The 26,521-nt window shown below is 39.3% G+C and overlaps 1 protein-coding gene across 1 annotated transcript in view; it reads right to left on the bottom strand.

Moving 5' to 3' along the window:
- Positions 1 to 26,521, bottom strand: part of CCDC146 (coiled-coil domain containing 146) — a 4,019,163-nt gene that overhangs the window by 2,192,123 nt on the left and 1,800,519 nt on the right. Inside the window, exon 3 of the mRNA XM_044088498.1 lies at positions 5,751 to 5,833. Within this exon, the coding sequence (XP_043944433.1) occupies positions 5,751 to 5,833 (83 nt within the window). The remainder of the gene's footprint in view (positions 1 to 5,750; positions 5,834 to 26,521) is intronic.

The following is a 26,521-nucleotide window of genomic DNA, read 5'->3' on the forward strand; positions in this document are numbered from 1 at the left end:
CCCTGGGGGCTGTGGTGAGACCAAAGGACAGAGCTCTGAACTGGTAATGACTGGCCCCCACCCGAAAGCGAAGAAATCTCCTGGTACGTCTGTCCATCTGGATATGGTAGTACGCGTCCTGAAGATCTATCGAGCACATCCAATTGTCCTGACCCAGAAAGGGTAGAATGGACTGTAGCATGACCATCCGAAACTTTGTTCTTTGTACAGACTTGTTTATTCTGCTGAGATCCAGAATCGGTCTCCAGTCCCCTGTCTTTTTTGGTACCAAAAAGAACCTTGAGTAAGTTCCGGATCCGTGCTGGCCTGCGGAGACTTCCTGGATGGCTCTTTTTTCTAGCAGTTTTGAAACTTCTATTACTGCTTGCTCCTTCAGATTGGGTGGAACATCTGGAAGGATTTTCTTTGACTGTAAGGGTGTTGAAGGAAGGGAATTTTGTAACCTTCGGATATAATGGACCGTACCCATCTGTCTTTTGTTAATTTTGCCAGGCTTTTGGGTACAGTGAAAGAGTTCCCCCGACTGCCTCCAGAGGTGAGCAGCCAGGCAACCCTTCAGGGATGCTGGAAAGGCTTATCAGAGAAAGATTCTCTGTTGCACTGGTTCTGCGGACCTCCTTTGCCACGAGGGCAGCGTCTATTATTATTGTTTCCCCCTCTGCCTCTGGAGGAAAAATCACTACTTGTGTCAGGAAAGGCTCTCTGAGATTTACGGAACCACATCTTCCCACTCTTCTGACCCTTGGGGTAAGGTCTAGAGGGAGTGGAAAAATGGACTCCCACAGCAGAGAGAGTCTTGCCTTCTTGCTCACACCTAGTCAATGTGTCTTTCACCTGTGGCCCAAAGAGAAAGGAGCCATCAAAGGGGATATTGGTGAAGGACGCTCGAAAGGGTTCCGCAAAGTGACACAGCTGCATCCACCCATGCCTCCTAAGGGCTACACCCGTGCCCGCGGCTCTACTTGCTCCATCAGCTGCATAGGAAATGAGCCTCATGGAGGAGTTAACTATAGAATTAAGTGTTGCTAGCTGGGAAGCTACTTTGGCTTGTGCTCCCTCAGCTGTAGGATCTTGAAGGGTATGTCCAAGCTCTTTAAGGAGTAAAATGACATAGATAGTTCAGTGACCTCATGGAGAAGGTCGCTGAAGCAAACATTCACTTTCCGTACCTGTCCATCATCCTAGACTCCTTGTTAGGGGGATGAACAGATGAAGAGATCTCTGCTAGCTCTTTTTTGGTGGCTGCTGTTGCTACCACCATGGCATCAACGGGCACACCTTTAGAAAGGAATTGCTTATCCTGGGGAGCTGTAATAAATTTACCAGGTCTCCTCGGAGTTGGTTCCACTGTGTCCGGAGCTGACCAAGCCTTTCAAGCCACTACGGACATAAGTGGGTTGAAAGGCGGAGAAACCCAGGAGGTGGAAGGTCAGAAACCAAAAGCATCCAGGAATACAGACTCATCCTTGGTAGGGGCTAGGGGATTCCAGTTCTCCCTCTGCCTAAGCATTTCCAGGATGTCCGAGAAGGAAACATCTTCAGAGGGGGATCTCGGGGACCCTTCCGATTCATCTAAGTCTGTATCAGAAGTGACAGACTCAGGGGAGTCAGTGTGCTTCCTCTTGCACTTATTCTTCCAAGGGGACTCCTCTGAGTGATCAGGGGAGGCCTCAGAAGAAGAGGAAACACCCAATGGGGTGTCCTGGAGCATTGACGGATGGAGCCGGTGGGGCTGAAAGTGGAGCTGACTCAGGGGACAGCACACTCCGCATGACCTCAAAGGCGTCCCTGCCTCAAGGCAGAGAAAGCTCTGGTTCCAAAGAAATAGGAATCGTTCTCCGCGCCGAGAGGGACAACTCCGAGGTCGATGTTGGAGCTGAGCTCACCTGCGCCAATGCTCCGAGAGGGAGAACGAGGTCGGACAAGGGTCCGATGCCACTCACCCCCTCGGAGCCAATTCCTCAATGGAAGGTACCATCGAGGTAATCGGAGCTGACGTTGGAACTGAAGGAGATATGGTTATTGGAGCCGACGGTTCCATTACTCGAACCCCAACAAACTCTGGCTCTGAGCTCAATGGAGTTGGAGGAGGAACTGAGAGGGTGGTGGATGGAGCTGATACCTGTTAAGGAGGGCTGGACAACATTTTAGCTAGTGCCTGTGATTTTAGCAACCTACTCACTACTCTCTCCACATCATGATCAGACAGCCTAGAGGATCGAGAGGAGTGTGAAGAACGGTGGCTACGTTCACTTTGCAATAATGGAGAGCCAAGAGTTGAATTAACTGACTCCAACAAGGGGGAACCTCAGCCTTTTATGGCACCGAGACGGCTCCGAAACATCTGATGGAGCCGATAGAGGTGTTGTCTTGGTGCCAGCCGGAACCGACATACTTGGTAAATCCTGTACCAGGGTTGGCTCAAAGGTGGAGCCGACGGTTTACAGGATTTTGGGGATTTCACTGGCTGTGAACTCTATGCCGGTGAATCCTGAGGTTTTAATAGACCCCTAAGGATCAATTTATTCTTCCGTTCCTGCAGGACTCTTGGACTAAAGGCATGACAGATAGAACAAGAGTCCTGCAGGTGAACAGCGCCCAAACAATAAACGCAGCTAGTGTGCCCATCTGTCAGAGACATTTTCTGACAGCACAAGTCACACTTTTTTTTTTTTTTTTTTTTTTAAAGATAGCAAAAAACAGAGGAAAGGAGAGCCTCTAAGTTAAACGGCTTCCTTGGGGAGGGATGGGGGAGGGTAGAACTCTCTAACTTAAACGAGTTCTACTAAGAAGGACTAAAAAGGTACTCAACAACAAACACGAGTAAATAAAAGTAAGAAAAGGTAATTATCTAATAGTTTTAAGAAGTATAAGGATATATTTCTACACAAAAATTTTGAAAATTTGAAAATACAAGACTGAGTCAGAAAACGATACACCTCGCAGCTGAAGTGGCAAACAAGATCTGGGTAGCTATCGCTAGGCATCATGGGATAAGGGGTAGCCTCAAGCCAGTAAACAGTTCTCAAGCTATTGAAGATGGCCGAGTCAGAGCCGAATGCAAGAATGAAGGTGAGATAGACAACTTAACATTCAATATTATTCCAGTCTGTTTCTGGTAAATTATAAATTCCCAGCTTACATTATTCTTCCTTCCTGTGTTTTATGCAAGAAATGTATGAATTCCTCTAGGTCATCTGCACTTGACTTTGGTGGTCTATACACTCCAACAACTGTTATATGTTTCAGGGTTGTCTTTATTGTCACAGTTGCACAGTCTGTAGTGTTGGTGTTATCACTGAACATGTAATAATCACAGGTCTCATAGCTATCGTTAATCCCTATCATAACACCTCCACCTGATATTTTATTGGAATGTCTGTTACAGTAAAAAACATGTATACCCTGACAGAACTGGTTTCCAGTCATTGGTCTTTAACCATGTTTCACAAACAATAACAACATCAATCTTGTGGGAACTTAGCAAATTTTCCAATACAAACTCTAGCTTTAACAACCATCAGAGGGGCATCAAATGTTGCTATCTGTTGTCTGTTAAATTTTCGACATGGCAAAAATACTGCCTAGTGTTTGCCAAATATTGCAAAATATCTGCTGCAAAGATTATCTTCCCTGATCTAGACAAATGCACACCATCCTGTCTGAACACGTGTGCCCAAAACAAGGCTTGGATGCTCTATACATTTCCATTTTTTTAAAACAGGACATTTTTTCCATTTAGGTATTTACCCAAAAAATCTTTTCATTCACAGTGACCTGACTATCCTTTCTATAGGTGACTTGTGAAAAATACGTCCTAACACCAGTACAAGCAATACATTCTAAGAGGGCTGTCAGTTCCCTATTAACAGTCAGAGAATCCTTGCGGGCAACATCATTTGTACCAACATGAATAAAAAGAAAGCCATACTTTCTTACATTAAGGCATTCCAAGGCTTGTCTCACACATCTTCTATTTTCGCTCCTGGCAAGCATAACACCATTTGATGTTCATTATCATCTCTATGTCATCCAGAAAGGTCCAAAAAGGCACACAGATATTAAACTGCAGCAGCTGCATAGGAATGTTGACATGCAGTACAGTCAAAAAGACGCTGGCAATAACAGAAGTCAAATGTATCCTGGTATGAAGAAATGGTTAATGAGCACATAGCAGTCTGCAATATTTCTGAAATCGACTACCTATTCCTATGTTCTGCCCTAAACTAAATGGTCTATGCATCATGCATCCATTTTCTTTGAGTACTGCTTATATTGCTATACACCTATATGTCACTGGCAAATCATACATTGCATAATTATTCCACTACCTTGCATGGTGTTTATACATAGATGACACAGTATTCTTTTACTGTGTGCCCTATTAAGCCTCTAGAGCATCCCACCATTAATCACACTTTATGCTAATGATGCAGTGTATAAAATGATGATTGCAGTATAGCTTTCCCCCTGAGTACCTAATGTTCTGACATACTTTTAGGTAAACGATATGCAAGGTGCAGTGCATATCTAAACCAGGTTTCCTGACTGTACAGTGCACAGTTTACAGTGCCTTATGCTCTCTTCCTTTAGCTGTTAGCCCCTCCAGCTAGTGTATTATTGTACTGCAGAGTACACATTCTTGAGCACTGTTTACATCTCCTGAGCCAAATGTCCTGCCCTAGTGCTTATATGTTACTGATATGTATAGTACACAGTGACACTGTGCTGTGTGCACTACCAATTGCTTCTACCCTCTCACACACTGAATGTGTTCCTTACTACTTGTGGTGCTCAACGTGCCATTGAAATATGAGTTACACTTTGTACATTCATTATGGTATGTTGTTCACCAAACATTGGTAAACATGTCTAATTCTGAATCATTATTCAGTCTGCACTAGAGTACAGTCATGGTGGGATCAGATTTTTCAGTTGCTGTGCAACACACCTGTATGAAGACTCATCGCCGGGGATAGTATAGTGGGCTATCTATCTACTGAAGTTATGAGTGTAGCTTGATATAAAATGGCAGGAGCTAGCACTAGTCTGCTCTGTATAAAAACAGAAAGGCATGCACAGGTAAGTGAGGCAGGATATAATAAGTTTGATTAAAAGTGAAGACAGCATTTTCTTTTGGGACCTGCCAGTGTAGCATGAAACATTAACGTTAAGTCCTAAAGCTGATGGTGCATATGATTCATAATGGATCAGTTTCTGTATGAGGACCCTTGTCAGAGCTTCCTCAATTCAGAACTACACAGAGATATTTTAACTGAAACAGCTGATGGAAGCACTTGTGTGATGGTGGTGGTAGTGGTTAGAAGATGTAATCAGTAAACCAGTAAACAGACAGTGTAGCATTCTGGAAGACATTTTATGTGGTACTCTTGAGACAACAGCAGTCTCTGTAAACTGCTTTGTGATGACAAGTCGGGAAGAAATAATTGCTTCAGATACTTCTTTTATCTGTCTGTTGAGGAATGGAACCAGTTGTAGTAAATCTACAGTGCTATAGAATCAGTTTTAGAGATGTTGCAAGGCAAATGTATTGAGCAATGTAAGGGAATATAAAATGCTAACTAAAATATTGTACATAGAAGCTCGGGTTATCATATTTCAATAATTAATCAGTTTTATTGAGGCTATTTATGTGCAGTGCAATGTTCTTTAATGTTGTTTGGCAAACACTAGATTACATGTCTACATCACAGTGCATTATTTGATAAATAATTGTGCTGTCTAAATACCTTTTCAATGTCTCACGCAAAAAAGTGTACTTGGCCTTCAATTCAGCAAGTCTGGTCCCAGTGATTTTTCCGGTAGAAAATAACTGAAAAATAAACATTTTTAAGTCAGAAAAGACAAACCTGCAACATTAAATGCAAATTTATAAAAATGCTACAAAGACCTTAGTACAGTCAAAAGCAATGCACCAGTGTAGGTCTTCTAAATATCAATGTTTTAATCCCCAGAGAAGCTTCACTTTAAAATAATTTTCACTGTTGCATGCGTACATATAAAGTGCTGTTGTGTAAGGTACTGCTTGTTTCCCAATTTAAAGACTTTATTATTTCAATATCAACTGATACAATATAAAATGTATTTTAATTTCATAACACACATACTTACAAAATCTCCAATGATGTTATGAATATGAACAGCAATGACTTAGTCCAAAAATAAATAAATAAATAATGGTTCAACGTTTTGGCCACAGTTCAAGTATATATTTCAACATACTTTGTTATTCATTAAAAATTTGCCCACTCCACCCATAAGGTATATATCCAAATAATTTAAAGAGATCTTCTTTAGCACAATACACTGTACATTGTAAAAAAAACATAAAATTAAGAGTAGTATTCATAGTCGTTACACATAAGCGCAACAGGTACAAGCACAAACTGCGAATGGGTGCAACTTATGAGTGATTCAGCCAACAGCTGCACTGAAGTACAGTTGTTAGAACCAGTTTGAGAAAAACACACACAAATGAGGTAATAATGAGATGTAAATGAGGGATGTGTGAAAAATCTGTAACTATCCTTGCAAATAAGGTGGTCTTCCTACCTTTATGTAATTCATAGCCACTTCTTGATGCTCAGGTTTGCCATGCACAGCTGGGTTATAAAAAGCAACTCAAGGCCTTTTCTATCCACTCTGCATTCCATGAAGATGCCTGTTTTTATTGCTAGTCTATTTATATCCTGCTGTAAATTGCTCATTTCGGTCACATTAAAACCTGCTGCGGAAGGAGATGCGCAATTGCCTGGAGATGGAACTATTTGACAGGGGGTAACCATTTGAAATGTCAGGACACACTAGAGCAAGTCCCAAAATATGAAGACAGAATGATCCACAAGAATGTCTGCAATATTTTCTTCAGATACACATGCTGTATACCTTACTCCCATTTCCAGTATAAATTCATAACACTGAGTGATCTGAATGTCAAGCAGAACTACATCGACAATTAAAGGGCGTAACCTATATTGCATTAAAACTCAGCTCGCATTCTATGTAGGGGGGCAAGAACCCTTGCACCCCCACACCCTCTGCTTATTATATATACCAACTCTGAAATCACATAACAATGGGGAAAATGAAAACACCAATCCCCACTATACAGCAGTCTACTTGGCATTTTCAGTTTTTGCCCTTTTTTGGTCAACATAATGTCATTAGGCACATGCAGGCTGACTGATGGCATGTGTGCAACCATATTTTTCATAAGGATCATCATAGCATTCCCTGGCCTCCATCATGCCCATGTACTGGAGAATTTCCTCATATATATATCCTGTAGTACTCTATTCATCTATAACTGACTCTCGGTGGCAAAAGCCTGGGTTTGAACTATGTCATGGTACATCTGTTATTGGGCAGACAAGGTCATGCATGTCTCCAGGGATAACTGCAAAATATGTCTTCACCTAGCACCCCTGTGAACATGTCTAGCAGTGGCTACTACTAGCACAGAAAGGGTAGTCTCTTCAGCAGTGGGATCAGGCTGTGCACAAGAAAATGTGTTGAGCTACATGGTGTTCTTCCCCCTTGTTGTAATGCCATTACTTCATTATGCTGAGTGTGTGAGCCTATGCCACTGCCTACAGTGTTATCCACCTGCTGAGGTGTAGGGACCCTGCCAGTATACTTTGTGACTGCATGCTACTCTCCTGAGACTATGTCATGAGAATGATACTAATTGCATCATCACTGAGAGACATTCAGCTGTCAAAGCCAGCTTGCTGTGGTGCAGCACAGTAAGTAATTGTTTCTGGTGGTGACCCTGTGAAGAATTATGTCAAGTTGTGATTACTGTGACTTGTGATAGGTACATATATGATTTTTTTTCTTAAAAGTAATGTCTGTAGAGTTTGTGCTACATCTAATGTTGATGGAGTACCTGAAAGGTTATATGTGCCCAGGTGGAGGTTGTAGGTGTCTGAAATATACTGGTATCAGTGCTGCATTGGATAATTCCTGCAGCATCTTCATCTGCATTAAAGTAATCACTCATTACAGAGAGAATGTACTCTTCATCTAGTGTTAAATGTTGGACTGTGGAAGGGCCACCACCAGTCCTGCTACAGGCAATTGCATTCTGCCTAGCAACTGTCTTTGTACATCTCACCATGTCATCAGCTCTTTTCCTACACTGTGCCAAGGTGCGTGGTTCCTTCCTATTATAGCATTAATGTCAGCTGCTATTTGATTCCATGACTTAAGCTCTTCCTGTCTGTTTTGGCCCCCTTTTCCAAAAAGATGTTTCCCATACATTTCCAGTGCGTCCTTGAGGATATGATTCTCCTCAAGACAGAAGCTGTTTCTCCTGTCTTGCTTCCTATTGCTGCATCATTTTTTGTAACCTGCAAGTAGATGCTGGCAAAAGACTACACCTTTCTTACGTCTATGTAACTTCAAAGAGTTCTGGGTCATGGATTTCATTTATTAATTAAAAATTGACAGAAGTACAGTGAAACGTTAATTATGATTTCTGGGTCTGTCTTTCCTTTGCATTATTACAAGTGTTATGCATTCATATACTGCATTATGTGTGGGACTGTGCAAAGTAAAGTGTAGGCTTGTAAAGGTTTGCTGTAAGAGTGTGGCAAAGTGAATATTAAATAATTTGTCATGTGTTTCATTCCTTAATTACTGGAAAGTTGCCTGCAATGTGGTCCCATGCACTTCCATTGCCAGAGACAAGTGTCTGCAATAAGCCACTGTACAATGTAATAGGAATGTAAGCTAAATATTTTCCCTTACACATTCCAGATCTGTGCAGGTTGAAACATAACACTTACTGCAATATTTCCTGCCTTATCAATAAATCATAGGCTAATCCTGAAGATGTCACAGTAAATTCCACTGATAACTGCCTTTTGTCAATAATTATATGCTGTGTGATTTATAAACTTTTTGGATAATTTGCATTTTCCCCTTGACTTTTGCATAAACTTGGAGCCCAGAAGCAGAAGAAGTTCTTATGCAAATGAAGCATAGCCATACTTCACCCTATGAATCACATTGAAGTGCAGATGTGAAAGTGCTTTCATTGGCATAGCTGGCTTCATACTGCTGTGGACAAGTTAAATACCATGCAAGCTACAGCTTAAATGCAAGATGCTGGCACTTGCGCATTAAGTCTATGCATTCCTACGCCTTTTTGTGCCCAGCCTGTGTCCTCACAGGGTGTAAAGGGTAAGCAGAGTGATGATACAACCTACTGGTTACTATTGATAAGTCAATTGAAAGTAACTGTATGTCAGCTAAGGATTATTTTGGAAGTGAAATTTTGCCCAAATGTGAAGCAGCACTTCCTAGTATTTACTTTTATATTACTTGGGTTCCTATCAGTTCGTTGAAACTTCTGCAGTTCGAACACCATATGTTCGAACTGTGAAGTTCGATAACTGATTATCGCGAAGCCGCGGAACACCAAATTCTTTCCCAGGGAAAGAATTTGGTTGTCCGTTTCTGCGGCTTCTCGGTTTTCAGCACTGTGGTGGAAAGTTATGGATCAGGTTCAGGTAAGTGTGCGATTGTGCGGACGTTAGAGTTAGGGCGTGGGTTAGGTGAGTTAGGGTTAGGGTGCAGGCGAGGTGGGTGTGCGATAGTGACAGACTTTAGGGTTAGGGCAGGATAGGTGAGTTAGGGTTAGGGCGCAGGTCAGGTGAGTGTGCAATAGTGACGGACCTTAGGGTTTGGGTTAAGGTAAGTGGATAGATAGCAGTGTATGTACAGTTTAGTGTAGGGTTAGATGTAGGATTTTAAGTGTATATGTGTGGATTGCTGTTTTTTTGGTGTGCTTGTGTTGTGTGTGTGTTTCTTGGAACAGCAATTTTTTTTCCCCTGGAAAAAAAAAATCGCTGTTCTAAGCCTTTGATGGTTTTGCACTTTGAGATTAGAAGTTCGAACATATGGTGTTCAAACTTCTGCCTTTTCGTCGAAGTGATATAGACCCATATTACTTAACTACATATCATTCATGGCATTTCAGTGTAGCAATTAATACAGTTATTCAGTCAGATTACAGTAAATTCAGTAATAACAATGACAGCAGACATGAACGGCAGCTAGTATTTGTCAGCATTTACTCATTAAAATTACAAGGTATATAATTGGTTAATGAAAGTTTCATATTCAGGAATAAAATGTCACATTGCTCATTTTTGTGAAATAAAGACATGTTTCTACTTAAGCCCAAAACCAATCTCTCCTCCAGTGGGTAGAAGACTCATTGTCTCAGTCGTTCTATCGACCCACTGGAGGCTCAACCCATTTCGTTTGGATTACTCTGCCCAGTTCCATCAGGGTATATGGCTATTTGAGGTCCTCCAGACTGGGGGGGTGAATATTGCCTTTCTACCTTCCTCATCCTCCCTTTTGTCTCTGTGTACCTTCTGTATTTGTTGTTACCCCATCCCACTACAAGCCCACCAGACTCTTCCTATCTGTCTTGCCTGTGTTTCATGTTTTTCGTTATTAAAAAAAATTACCTCTTTCCCAACCCATTCTCTGTCATACTCTGCCCTTCTTTCTTCCCCAACTTTGCTTATTAAAAATGGAAAAGTGGGAGTCTATCACCACCAAAAACATAGTACTGATACTCTCTCAGCTCCTCCTGCACAAGTAATGTGCTCCATTCATGTTTCCCTTGTCTGTTCTGTCTCACCTATTTCCATCTGTCCTATCTTTCTTCTTTCCAACCTTATAGAAGTCATAACAGGGTACTCATAAAAGGACACCTTCATATTGAATAAAAACCTGAAAACAGTTTGGGTGAGCTGTGAGTCAGCAGCACTGAGCCCATCGGGGTACAGGATCTTGTGGAAAGTATGAAGAGATCCTTGTAGGCTCACTCTCACTATCTCTTGATGAAAACACCCAACAGCATTTGAAACTTTATGCACATACAGATTTCTCTGCACATAACTATACTCATTTCTTGTCCATTTTCACATAGTAAGATATGCAAGAGTGAACTGGGTATTTCATCACAATGCTCAGAAATAATTCACTTTGTTCATTTGTATCACAATAGTAAAAAAGCAAATAATCCAACAAAAATGTCACAGGATACCTTCTCCTTGAAAAGAACCAGACACCAGGCATGGTAAGGTTATAAGCGCTTTCGTTCCCTTTACTCACACTCAGTACAAACGGAACTTCATCAGATACAAAACCTTACACACTTCCCCCCTTTTTATATACAATTCAATTGATTAGTCACAATCAATTAACTTAAATGAATTAATTAGTTGTGTGCTCTCAAGTTAAAAACACATTATGTTCTTTCTTTAAAAATATATAGCTGTGTATAATACATGAATAATTCTCCTATATAATATATAATAAACGTTTAATCTGTTAATAAAATATATTTATAAATGAAAATACATATATTAGATACTAACTTAATTGCTTCTATTCAACCACTTAAACCATTTTTACCTAATCTCATCTGCCTTTAAATGAAGCAAGCTCCTTAGAGAAATCCTTTCATTGATACCAGGAAAAAAACTTTGGCATTCAACAAAACCTGCCAGTGTGTTTCCCTGTATTCTAAAAAAACAGGGCCAATTACCCTCCCCCCCTGTCTACCTACCTTTTCCAATACACAGAAGAGGATTTTTTTTTAATCCTTACAGTTTATGCTGTGTCTAAATAAGGCATTTGTTTTGTCTTGTCTGTTAACTGCACATATATGTTGGTAAATTCGCTTTTTTTAACTTGTTTTCCGTTCTTCCTATATAACATGCACAGCATGACTGGCACAAGGCAACATAGACAACTCCTTTTGTATTACAGTTATAATTTCCTGTCACTTGAATTATTCTATTGTGACCCTCTATCACTATATTCCTGCATTCATAGATGTACCTACATTCCCTGCAGCCACTGCATTTCCTTACATTACCTAATGGAATCCTATCTTTCTCTTTCTTCCTTTCAAATAAGTTCTTAATGTTGGGTCCTCTTCTGAAAACTATTTTTGGTTTATTACCCAGTTTTTCAGTTAATCCATATGCCCCAAAAACACTATTCCAGTTATTTTCCATCATTTTACGGACCTCTACACTATTCTTATTATATTATTAACATTCAACAAACTCTCAGGTTTTTTCAATAATGGAGGATAAAAATCTTCTCTCCTGCTTGTTACATAACTCTCCTGTCCCTCTAGGACACTTGTTGGGTAACCCCTTATTCCCAGCATAGTCTTTAACTCTTGTTCTTTAAATTTTTTTTTTTATTTAATTTATCATTTTGTTGACCGGGAAAGTCCGACTAGGTTCGACAGAGCCTGTTTTCAGCGGAGGCCCGGGGAGAAATGCTCCAGATGCATGTCTTTGGAGCCTCATTGTTACTGTATGCCGTAGAATGTTGTCATCTGTTGTTAGTCTTGATATTCTAATAATTTTGCCCTTTACCAGATTTCGTTTTTGCCAAAGGGGTGGTCACTCTCAAAGTGCAGATAACTATTCGAGTGGGTGGGCTTCCTGTATATACATGATTCATAACATCCATCCCTTCCATTTTTGTATAGGTGGATGTCCAGATAATTAACTGCTTCTTTCTCAATTTTACTGGCAAAGCTCAAACATCAGTAGTGGCATTGATATAGTTCAAAAAATCATCTGTCTCATCAAGCCCCCCTTCCCATAATATTAGAATACCATCCAAAAATCTATAATATCTAAAGATATTTTTCCTAAATATTGAATTTAACACAAATTTGGTTTCCCAATACCAAAGAATGATATTAGCAAATATTGGGGCTACTGATGCACCCATTGCTACCCCTCGGGTTTGTTTGAAATGTTCCCCCTGAAACCACACAAAATTATTTTTCAGAACCAATTTCATGAGGGTAGCTAAGACATACAGAGTGTCCCTTGAAAATCAAGTTCCTTCTCTTAGTGCTTCCTGGAAATATTCCATTCTTTCTTCATGTGGGATACAAAGAAAAAGGTCCTTAATATCAATAATCAAGAAAATAGCTTCTTCCTTGAATTCATTCTTTGCCATGCACTGTAATAAATGCCAAGAGACCTTCAAGACATGTTTTTATCCTCAAAAAATCCTTTTAAATGGAAATCTAACATTTTTCCTAAAGGTTCTGTTTTACTCCCATCTCCTGCCACTATGGGTCTCATCGGTGGATCCCCTAAAGATTGATAAATTTTGGGGATCCCAAAGAAGGCTGGGGTTACAGGATTGTTCACCTTTAAGTAGCTCACTTCATCTTCACTGAAGGTATATTCCCAGAAGAGTTCTTCCAAAATCATGTCTAATCTAGCATTAAAGATGTTAACCTCATTCAGTGATGCTGCACAAAAGTAGGAACTGTCATTCAAATATTTCATCATTCTGGTGGTGTAGTCATAATGTTCTATTACAACTACCCCTCCCCCCCCTTATCGGGCTTCATGATTCTTACGTCTTGGTTCCTCATTAACTCTGTTAATGCCTGTTGTTCGTCTTTTGTTAAATTTTGGTTAATCCATCTAGTCTTATTTCCTATAAAATTTCTGTATTCTATTTCGTTCAATCTTTCAAAAAGGGCCACTGATGGTAATTGGGGGGGGGGGTTACAAGTACTTTTTCTTTTTAGGGTTACTCTAGTTGCATCACTCTCCTTCCCGTTCTGCATTACCAACTTTAAATTTATGGTTCTTGCGAACATCTTCAAATCTAAAATGGTATTAACCATATAATTCTGTTTCTTATGGATAAAACTAAACCCTTTTACAAATAGTTCTGCATGGGTGTTATTTAATATGATTCCACTGTAGTTATAAATCTTAAGGCCCTTATATTCCAGAATACAAACATTTCTGTTTTCATTATTGTCATTACAGTTCCCTGCATTATTACTATTGTCATTATAAATAGCTTCAACAGGGACATTATTAAACTCAAAATCATGCTGTAAAAATATATCATTTCCTTCATTGGTTGTGCTCAATACATCTAGATTTTGTTTGTTCCCCAAAGATTTACCACAGTATATCTTGTGTAATTTCAACACAATGCTTTTCCATGTTTGCATCAAAATCATTATACAGTTCCTTAAGACATGCTTCATTAGATAACTCATTACATTCTACGGCATACTGTAACAATGAGGCATTATTACTAAAACTTTCATTTATAGTATTCAGTCCATTTCCAATATCCCAAGTATCAGCAACAGGCTCTTGAAATACCATAGTACAAGGAAAGTCAGTATAACACTCAGTGCTGTTATTTCTACCAAACACAGGTGACCATTCATTTGTTTTACTCTGGATTGTTGTATAATCGGTCTTCCCCACATATTTATCACCAACAGTCTTATGCATCACCTCAGTACTAGAACAGTTAGAAAAATACTTCAAGTTGTCATTAACAACAAACTGAGAGTTATGAGGTGTCTTTTCAGCTTCTTCTCTTTTTTCTTTTTAATGTTATTTTTGTGCTGCTCAACCCTCAGGAAGATGGTAGAATAAACCCCTTTGTTTGTCTCAAAGAGGCTATCAGCAGTTATTTCTCTTTGTAGTGTCACAATTTCATCTTTCAAAATGCATATTATTCTAGCATTGTCTTTAATTAGTAACCACATAAAGTCAATGCATGTCCGGTCAAGCAGTTCTAAAAGTTCCCGTGTAAGACCGAACCACTCTGAATGTTATTAGGGAACTTACAGATTCTTAGCTCCTTCAGTACTCTTCCCAGACATATACAGTCTTCGAAACACATATTGTCAAGCTGTAATCCCAAGAATTTTTTCAGGGTTTTTTCCAATTTGTAGATTTTATGCTTGTAACTGGAAACAGGATCATCACCTTCTCTTGGCTGGCCCCCGAATTCATCCCACGATGGTATCGGTTCTCTGTTCAGCCAGGAGAGAAATTCACCATCACCCACTGGTTGTAAGCCTTTTCCATTCACTTTGCCTACTCCAGTGGCATTTGCATCTCTCAGTACCGCCCCCAAGTAGGATGTTCTGGCTTCCTGCAGCTCACCAGGAGACTTTTCAATGGCAATACAGTTATTAACATTCATTTCTTTAGCAGTATGGATTTCTTTTGCTCTACCGGAGCATACTAAATCAACTTTAGTATTAATATGGGATATTAAAGCCAAAAGCTGTGTAAGACTTACACTGTCATCATTGCTAATATTGTCCGCAGACTTATCCATTGCCAGGAACTTGTCAGTAAACACCGGTCTGTCTATGATTCACAAAAAATACTTGCTTGCAGTTTCTCTCTTCAGAGAAACTTCCAGAAAAGTGTCAAAGTCGATGATTCACAATAAATACTTGTTTGTAGTTTCTCTCTACAGAGCCAACTTCCAAAAAAGTGTCAAACACTATGATTCACAAAAAATGCTTGTAGTTTCTCTCTTCAGAGCCAACTTCCAAAAAAGTGTCAAAGTCTTTCCTTGATCAAGTATCTTGTGCACTGATGTACACCAATATCACAATAGTAAAACACATAAAAGCAAATAACCTGACAAAAATGTCACAGGATACCTTCTCCTTGAAAAGAACCAGACACCAGGCAGGGTAAGGTTATAAGCGCTTTCGTTCCCTTTATTCACACTCAATACAAACGGAACTTCATCAGATACAAAACCTTACACACTTCCCCCCTTTTTTCCATACAATTCAATTGATTAATCACAATCAATTAACTTAAATGAATTAATTAGTTAAGTGTGCTCTCAAGTTAAAAACACATTAATATGTTTTCTTTAAAAATATATAGCTGTGTATAATACATGAATAATTCTCCTATAAAAACACATACATAATAAACATTTCATCTGTTAAGAAAATATATTTATAAACAACAATACATATATTAGATACTAACTTAATTGCTTCTATATTCAACCACTTAAACCATTTTTATCTAATCTCATCTGCCTTTGAATGAAGCAAGCTCCTTAGAGAAATCATGTCATTGATACCAGGGAAAACTGTGGCATTCAACAAAACCTGCCAGTATGTTTCCCTGTATTCTAAAAAACAGAGCCCATTACCCTCCCCCCTCCTGTCTACCTACCTTTTCCACTTAATAGCACACTTAACTAATTAAAGTTAATTGACTGTGATTTACCAATTGAATTGTATATAAAAAAGGGGGGAAGTGTGTAAGGTTTTGTATCTGATGAAGTTTCGTTTGTACTGAGTGTGAATAAAGGGAACAAAAGCGCATATAACCTTACCCTGCCTGGTGTCTGGTTGTTTTCAAGGAGAAGGTATCCTGTGACACTTTGTCCATTTGAATGTAGACATAGCAGCACAATTTGCATATTCTCTATGCATATGGGAAGCACCGAAATGTAAATAACACCCTAAATTTTCCATATCAGGATTGCCACACACACACAGAATTTGGTGGTTATAAGTCACTGCCAGGAAGAAATCACCATCTGATAATGTTTTTTTAAAAAAAAAAATGCTTATACACTAAAGTTGCTTCCCCGATGATTTAACTGATTTATATTTTTGAAAGAAAAGTAAAAGTTGTCTCAGTGTATTATCCTCAGTAACAGTAAGTAAAGGATTGGAAACTGCACCTAAAGAGTTGAAAGAAAATGTAGTCTTCAGCCCTGTGTGCATCCTACATTCTAGAAGAATGTGAATTATATTATCAAAACAAATTTGCCGCATACAATTCCAAAGCTTCTATCTCCTTCATAAGACACAATAAGAAATACTTAAAGTTGTATCAGTCTGATTAGTATTGAAGAGAGACATATATGCATTTGAATTAAGTAGCAACCAACAACTGAGCAAAAGTATTGGATTGCCCCGATAGCTTAACTGCACTTCCATCCTGTTGACCGAATTAACACAAACAAGACTTCAGGATACTAAAAACACAACCAAACTGTAAGATTCATGCATTGGTAGGTAGACAGACAATGTTAGACTGCAAATTAAGGAAAAACTACAATTTATTAAAAAGTAGGAACTTTATCAGAATGACACAGTTAAAACTCACTTAGTATTTAAATCGACCACAACTGGGTGTTTCATTCTGATGAAGTTCCTACTTTTGTGAATGAAAGTGCTTAATAATTTGTAGTTTTTCCGTAATTTGGAGTGTAATGTTGTCTGTCCACCTGCCAACACATGGGATCTACAGTTTGGTTGCACTTCTATCCAGTTCTAAATAATGATGAATAATCCTTAGAAAAATGTTCACTTTATGATTTAAGATAAACTGATACTCTCCTGCAATTTTCACGAATATCCAAAATCATAATCAGTTAATGGCCTCTTTACTTAATGCTCTAGGTGTCCATATATATTTTATCTTTCCACATAAGTTATTACTATAAAACATGATATATGACAGGTATTTGGGGGCATGGGTAAGCTTTACTCATGATGTATGACAGAGCATTGTTTATAAGTCATTGCATGGTATAACTCATATTCCCATCTAGTATACAATTTAACAAATTTTCTAGAAAGATTCAGTTATCTTAAAAAATTACTCAGCATTGCCATTAAATGTGCAGCACTGTTGCCTAGTTCACAAATATTTAGTAAGTACACTCTGAAAAACCCTGTTGTCTAATCAGCCGATATAAGACAATTAAGAAGTGAATACTATACTTAGTGGCACAGAAGAGAATGTCATTCAAAGATCTCCATAAATGTGCAGATCTATTCTCCTTTCATCTCCTACTGAGTATAAATATCAATCCCCAAAAAAAAAAAAACAGAAATACATTCATTTATAAAGACTGGTATTAACATTGTAATGATTTCCTCTTTGTCTTTTCTTTACAAAGATTGACAGCTCAGTCTTTTCTTGATTTGTCTATAATCCAACTTCTGTAGTATATTCCTTCCGAACATTGATCTTAACATTAAGTCACTTACCAGATTAGGAATATAGCATAATATCATCAGTGCAGGCTGCAACATCTGCATTATCTAAAGAATGTTTCATGACGATCAGTTATATTACCTAACAGTTATGGATGCCAGTCAGCAACAATGCTCTGCAAAGGGAAAAAAAACTTTCTTAACTGTCTACTGGACAGAAATGAGATAGTTAGCACTAGAATCAACGGAGTTATAGAAACATCTTGAAAGAGCCCTCACTAATAGATGAATGCCACCGAAAACCTTGTGAACTTGAATGCAAAAAAAAAAATTATGTACTCACCATAACATACCATCTATGGTGTACATTTTCATTTTTCCTCAGCTCTTGGCTATGGATCTGATTCTCAGATTTGACTTGGCTGCATCTACTAGCTCGCAAATTACTGAAAGCTCTAGAACTCTTCCCTTTCCCATAATGCCCTAGTCTTTAGCATACCTCAGATCTTGTTTGCTGCCCCTTGCATCTGTAGAGCATTCAAAAAGGGATAAAACAGCAAAATAACTAGCAAAATCTGAGACCCAAACAAAGGTACAAGGTTCCTTTAGCATCTTCTATTCTTCCAAAAGACAACAAGGTGGGGGTTGGTGGAAGGGTAGTTGATGGAGAATAAAAATACACAACACAGATGGAACGTTATGGTAAGTACATAACTTCTTTATCTGATGTTGTCAATTTTCATTCATTCGTCAACTCTTGGGACAGATTCCCTTCCTACCTAAATCCTGGGAGGACTCTAAGGAATGATATTCCTGAACACAGCTGAACCAAAGGCTGCTCTTCCCCTTGAGACCAGATCTAGTTTGTAATGAGTAATAAAGGTTTGAGGGTTAGTCCAAGTTGCAGCTGCACATGTCATCCATGGAATGTCTGGATAAAAAATGCTAAAGAAGTTGCCATGGATCTAGTCGAGTGGGCTCTTAAAGGTTTTAGTAATGAAATACCTAATTTATTGTAGACAAAAAAAATTACATCAGTAAGCCATCTTGCCAAAGTTACCTTTGTAACTGATCTAATTTGGCATTTGCAAAGGAGACAAATAGTTGATCAGATTTTCTAAATTCTTTTGTTCTATGCAAATAGAAATGTAACTGTCTATGAACATCTAACAAGTGCAACATATATTCTCCTTTGTTTTCAAATTTTGGAAAGAAGACAGGCAGATTAATAGACTGGTTGATGGATTCTGACACCACCTTAGGAAGGAGGGGTTGGTTCATAATGTTACTCTATCTCTATGAAAATTCAAGTAAGGAGGTTTAAAGGATAATGCTTGAAGTTCAGAAACTCTTTTAGCAGATGTAATAGCCACTAGAAAGATAGTTTTCTGAGTCAGAAATTTAAGATCACATTTTGCCGCTGGTTCAAAGGGGAAATGAGTTAAGGCCTGGAGTATTAAATTCAAATCCCATGGTGGAGCAGGGTTTTTATAAGGTGATCTCAACAAATGAGTGCTCTCAAGAAGGCCTTACAAAGCCTAGATGAAGCCTGGAAAGAATTCTCAGTTCCTACATAGACGTTGGAGATTGCTGCCAACTGAATTCTAATAGTTGAGGAGCTAGATCCTTCATTAAAAATTGTTGCCAAAAATTCAAGCACACACTATACCTGGACCAAAAAGGGGTCAATACATTTCTGATGGACTCAAAAAAAAAACCTCTTCTGTTTACTTCTGTAAAGTTTCCTTGTAGAAGCTTTATGGGAAGATAACAGTATAGGATGGGAAGGGGAAAAGAACATAGGTTGTCTGGCTATTAAATAAAGTGGAGAAACCATGCTGTCAGCTTTAGTTTTGAGATATCTGGATGAATCATGCCCACTGGGTGAGACAGGAGGTCTGGAATTGGATCCAGAATCCAAGGTTGGTAGACTAGATGAGGTCAAAGAAAGGGGAACCAAATCTGTCGAGGCCAGTAAGGTGCAATGTGGATGACTCTGCTCTTCAACCTTGCAGCTTTCTGCAGAAATGTGGGGTGCATGAGCATAGGGGGATAAGCATATAGGAGCCCTGGGAGCCACTCGTAGAGCAGAGTGTCCATCAGTGACTTCCCCAGTTGGGGGACCAGGGCAAAGAAGATGCTGCACTTATTGTTTAAGGGAGAAGCAGAAATATAGCAGCAAGACTGGCCACATTGATGGAAAATCATTTCTGCACTTTGTTGTTGAGGGACCACTCGTGAGGTAGTAGAATGGACCTGCCCAGCTTGTCTGCTATCTCGCTGGAATTCCCTGGGAATGTGTGTTGCTATCAGAAAGCAGTTGGAAGAGCTTGCACATCGCCACACTCTGAGGGCTTCTTGGCCTAAGGAGTAAGATCTGGTTCCCCCTTGTTTATTGATGTACCAGACCACTGACAAGCTGTCCATCTGAATCGCAATAGTCCCAGAGAGGAGAGTGTCCTGGAAGGCCTGCAATGCTAGGAGGACAGCTGCCACTTCCAGGACATAGATATGCATGTTGGCCTCTTCTGGGGACCACGTGCCTTGGACTGTCCTTTCCAAGAAGTGCCCCCCAACCAGTATGAGAGGTGTTTGTGGCCTTGGGTTGGGAAAGAACAAAGGGACATCCATCTTGCACTTAAGTGGAGCATATCCACTGTAGGAGATATTTTTTGCAAGCCTGTGTTATTTTTATCTGAGTGGAAAGGGGATGGTGAACAATGGACCACTGAGTCGCCAATGTCCACTGAAGAATTCTCATATGGTGCCTTGACAATGGTACTAGGATGATTGCCGCTGACATAGATCCCAAAGCTCGAAGAATTAAATGAGCTAAGAGAGAAGGGTTTTGGATGATCTTTCTGACCTGGAACTGAATATTCTGAACTCTTGACAAGGGGAGAGATCATATTGAAAGAGGCACTGATAAATTCCAATGTCTGCATTAGCTCCAGATGAGATTTGTTGTAGTTGATTGAAATGCCCAGATGGGAGCATAACTGGAGTACGTAATCCTGAGGTTGGACTAGTAATCGCTGTAGTCTCAAGTGAACTGCCAGTACTGACATACACTTGGTAAACACCCTGGGGGCTGTGGTGAAACCAAAGGGCAGAGCTCTGAAATGGTAATGACTGGCTCCCAGCCAGAAGCTTAGGTATCTCCTGGATTGTCTCTTCATTTTGATATGACAGTACTTCTCCTGAAGATCTGTCAAGTGTAAACAATTGTCCTTGTGCAGAAAAGGCAGAATGGACTGAACTGTGACCATCCAGAACTTTGTGAATTGAAATGATTAATTTAGGTAATTGCTGAGATCCAGAATTGGTCTCCAGTCCTCTGTCTTCTATGGTACTAAAAAGAATCTTGAATAAGTTCCATACTCTTTCTGGTCTGGGGGGAAACTCTTCGATGACTCTTTTTTCTAGCAGCTTGTTTACATCTAAAGCTGCTGCCTCCCTCTAATTGGATGGAACATCTGGAATTTTCTTTGAAATCACCAAAGCAACCAGGCTGGCTGCAAACACCAGGATGACAAAAAATACACATATAAAATTCTGATGAAGTCTCTGGTGTAGGAGAAGAAAGCGCTTAATCAATAAAACTTTATATGTCTATTTTTGGTCATCCTGGTATTTGCAGCAGTGTGGTTGCTTTGGAGATTTAGTACAGCTGTTTTCTGGGCTTGTCCATTTTTTTTCTGTTATTAGTACAATTTAATTTGAAACCAATGGGGGTGGGTGGGAAAATGGTATGATATCACATCTAGATATTATCTTCCGCACCCATGAATCTTCTGTAATTTCCAACCAGGCTCTCTGGTGCAGGGATAAACAAACCCTGACTGCCTCCAGAGACAGACAGTTAGGCCTTCTTTTAGGAGCACTGGTAGGATCTGTCAGAAAAAAACATTTCCAGATCCTTGATTTTGCAGGACAAATCAGCCATGTGAGAGGCTTCTTCCATTTCAGTTCCCTCCTCTGCTTCTAGGGAACTTTCTCCATGTGGATTTTGGAAAGGACCCTGGGATTTCTGGAACCCCATTTTTCAATCTCCACGTTGGTTCCTAGAGAAGGTCCTCTGGGTTACTGTAAAATGTACTCCCATAGCAGAGAGAGTCTTTCCATCTTTCTTACACCTGGAGAGTGTGTCCTTTACTTTGGGGCCAAATAATGAGGTCCTGTCAAAGGGTGCATTGACAAAAGAGGACTTGAGAGGCTCCACAAGGTCACACAAGCACATCCAGGCATACCTCCTAATAGAAATGCCTGAACCCGGCACCCTTGAGGTACCCTCAGCTGCATGAGAGATCAGCCTCAAGGATGAGTTTGAAATGGACTGAAGGGTAGCCAATGTGAGGTAACCATGCTCTCTGTCCTGGAGGATATGCTCTCAGAGATGGCTTGTGGTCCTCCAGAGGTTTTTTGCGGCTCAGCTGTACTGTTAGGTAGAACACTAAGCCTAGCCTCAGAGGTGCCAACACATCTCTCACCCACTAGCCATTCCTAAGTGTGACCTCTCTTTTTGACCATATAAATTTACCTAACACTGTGGATGTATAATTTCCCATAGTGTCTCCAGCCAGCTTGGTTGACATGGGCATCCTGAGACAGTGAAGTAACTGCCGCACGTCCACCAACAACCCTCTACTCCTAGTCCACACAAATTCAACATGTGAGAGATGCAACTATATTAAAGAACCTTAAATCCATGGTCTCTCACAAACCAGTCCGTACACATGACAATGAGCAGTCGTCAGCATGCACACCTCACCTCCAAATGCACCCAAAGCCATATTACATATACCTACATATGTGGATGTCCTCACCACAAACATACTTAAACATCAAAGACCGCCCAAACGCAAACACAAGTATGCTACACAGAATACTTCCTCTGCAGAGCACAATATTTATAATAGTTCACCTATCAAGCCCTTCAGGCAAAACACAAAACCAAACATATTAGTCATAGGTGATTCCATCATGAGACACACAGAGGTCCCCCTCACCAGGCTGGATAAGGAGAAGGTCACAGTCAGCTGTCAGGTGCCAGGATCCATCATATCATACATGCTCTCAAGTCTCTCAAAAACAGGTACTGTTATGACTCCATCATAGTGCATGTTGGGGTGAATGACTTGAGATACACTTTTCTGGACTATATGAAGAGAGATGTGATTGAGCTCTCGGACTATGTGTCTCAGACTGGTGTGTCCCTAGCCTTAAGCAGCATTTTACCTTCATCTAGGATGATGCCTCAATACAAACAGAAAATGATTGGCTTCGCTTCTGGTATCATTCCAAGGGGATACAGTATCTGTCAGCCTGGGATGACATGATCAACAGACCTCAATGCTTTGCCAGAGATGGTCATCTGTCACCCTTGAGATTTTGACTACTAGCCAAGGTGCTTGCCACCCCCCCCCCATTGTGCCTTTTTTAGGCAATGTCTCAAGGACAAAACTCCCGACGCAAAAACTCCATCTAAAAACAACCTCAAGGCTTTGCTGCTAAATGCTATGAGTCTTAACATGAGACTGCATTCACAAGAAGCAGTCCTAATCTTGGAAGACATAGATATTTGTGCAGTCACGGAGACCTGGTTCAAGGCTGTGGAAAGCACCCCAGCCATATCGGGTTACACCTCCTTCCACACATTCAGACCACAAACTGAAGGCATGAAAACTAAAGGAGCCTGTATATCAATATTCATTAAAGATAAATAAACCCCCTGATGGGTTAGACAGCATGATTACCTGGAGATACTTCAGGTGCAATTAACCATTGGTGGGGCACATATTCAAGTCACTGCCAGCTACAGGACCCACTCCATGAATCAGGGCTCCCACTCTGCCTATTTGGATCTACTTGAGTCCAACAAGATCTAGCCGAAAACCATGGTTTTGGGTGACTTTAACTACCCATCCATTCACTGGGGAAATTACTCATGCGCAAACTCACTTGCCCAAAGGTTCCTCAACTTCATTAACTCCAATGCCCTGGACCAGCTAGTTGATACCCCCACAAGGGGTAATAACATCCTGGATCTGTTGGTTACCAATATAAGAGAACCAATGTAGCATCCCCACTGTGAGGTCTGCCCTGGTTTTGGTTGGTAGAGTAATAATGTCAAATGACGATAAAGTGAATACATTTCAGCAGAAAATCTGGAGAGACATGTCTAGTTTTAGATATATGCTTTAACTTCCAGCAAACGTGTTGTATACTATCCTATGACCCACCACCTTGTTAAGCTAAACAGTGGCATTGTAGCCCCATGTGGTTTAGGCACACACACAGCTGAATTTTAAGCAAGAACACTTTACCCTCACCATTTCGCCTGTGTGTGTTTGCACATGTTTGGGTCTGTACATGCATGACTATGGGTGTACATAGCATATGTGTGTAATGGTAATTGGACAATGACAGAGAAGTATGCTTCTGTGTAAATAGTAATCCAGGAAACTGAAAATAACATATGTCCATAGTTCACATATTCAGTTAGAAGACTAAGGAAATCTAACAACAGTAAATATACACATAAGTAAATTCCAGTAATTACTCATGCTTAAACCTTCTGCAGAAGTCTTATAGGGAAGAAAACTGCTAAGAGTATGTATGTATGTATGTATGTGTATATATATATATATATATATATATCTTGTACCTGTCCAATATAATATAAAGATAAGTACCAAATCAAGTTTAATCATATCATGCATTGCAATCAGCTGCTATTAATCATTCATTTATTTTACAGCTGTGTACTTCCTGTAACAAAATGTGGCTACATTTTTCAGAATCTGCTGACTAATATTGCAAAAGAACCACTTCTTCTATGGAAAGTTTTTGAATATTAGTAATAGGGAACTTCTGGTTGTACATTATTTTTCTTCAAACTGAACCCGTTGTTTACTATTTATACATTTATCTTAAGCTAACAGTAAAACTTGCACAAAACTCACTGAGACTGAAAGGAATGCATTTCAAAGTCAAGAATGAAAGGCAAATTGCAGTTTATATGTGGAAGTTACATTTTATTTACTTATTTATTTATTACATTTTTTACTGAGTAGGTAAGTTAACTGGTCTACAGATGTTTTTCTTCCATGACACGTGCCGAAGGCAGTCAGCAGCCACACATCACAAAAATACTAGAAAAGCTGTGTGGGAGAAACCTAAAAGGTTTATTAAAATAATCATCAAATATGCTGTTGTTCAGTGATTGGTCAGAGTACATATTACAGAGAAAAGCCAGCAAGGACATCAAATTCTCTGAATAAGCAGTTCTATATCTGATTGAAAATAGCTAGCTTAAAATTAATAACACAAAACTATGCACTTAAAACTCATAAAGTACAGCATATATTTATCAATGACATCTAACTATAAGAAATTGCAAACATTAAAGCCAAGAAAAATTCAAGAGTTCAAGACAGTGACTAACAAACCCAAGATACTAAAATGATCATTAGTAGTTTCTGATTCATACAGGTGATCTAAATGTATTTGAACAAAAATAATCATCTAATCTAGCTGTAAACACGGATACTGAAGTTTGATTCCCTTACTTCTTTTGGTAGAGAATTTCATAACCCTGTTTTTAATAATTTTCGAAGTATTCACAATATGTAACAATAGACCATTTTTTTCATGTATTAAGACTATAGTTAACAATATTTCAATTATAAATGAAAACTATTGTTTTACTGAGCTTACTGCATAATACTTTCAAGAATCAAGTCATCATCAATTTCAAGTCATCTTTCAACAATCTGTAATGGACTAATTAAAGGTGCAAGGCCGGATCATTACTGAAATGCTGGAACTTAAAATGTTGATTCCAGACATGCAAAAAAAAAAAAAAGGAAAATCCTGGAGAAGAACAAATCTCAAACATCATTCTTCTCCATTAAACATCTGCTTTGCAGTGTGGGAATCCCACTGTACTCTCCAATGTGGGGGGCAAGCCCACCACACCCCTGAACTTATATATACCAACTCTGTGATTGTCACACCTCAGAAAGGAAATGGCAGTCTCAGTCTTAGCATATGTAAGTCTATATTTTGGCAATTTAGTCTGCACATTACACTCAAGTGGGTCCTGATATTTCAAATTGATACTGTAAGGCCTCTTGGACTTTTGGCATAAGGTCAGATCCTTACAGTAACAATATTCTTAGTGAAGTTCTGCTGTAATCTTTCAAGTTGTTCCCATATGTGTTGGGATGCATACAGAAAAAGGTACAATATTATATATGAGGTGTGATCATAGTTACATATAAAGAAATCATTACATCCAAGATAAATCAGCTTGATAATCCTTATGCATGGTTAATTTATATGCACCAGAAGTAAAATCGCTACTAATTATAATTCCCAGATCGTTATGATGTCCAACTTTGTTAACAGTTTATTATTTATTTATTTATTTATTTGTCTTTGTTGATTGGCAAAGTCCAAATGAGCAGAGCCCATTTTCAGTGGAAGCCCGAGGAGAAAAGCTCGAATTTGGACATTTAAACTATATGGGTAACTGCTATTTGATTTAACCAAAATGGAGAATACCATACTTCTCTATTTTAAATGCAGTGCAGCTACAGCTAACTATAATGCTATCTGTTTTAACTGTGACTGTAATATAACCTGATCATTGATGTTAAATGCAGAAGAGAT

Source organism: Protopterus annectens, chromosome 11.part0 (genome assembly GCF_019279795.1).
Source record: "Protopterus annectens isolate FY-2018-M chromosome 11.part0, PAN1.0, whole genome shotgun sequence".
Lineage (NCBI taxonomy): Eukaryota > Metazoa > Chordata > Ceratodontiformes > Protopteridae > Protopterus > Protopterus annectens.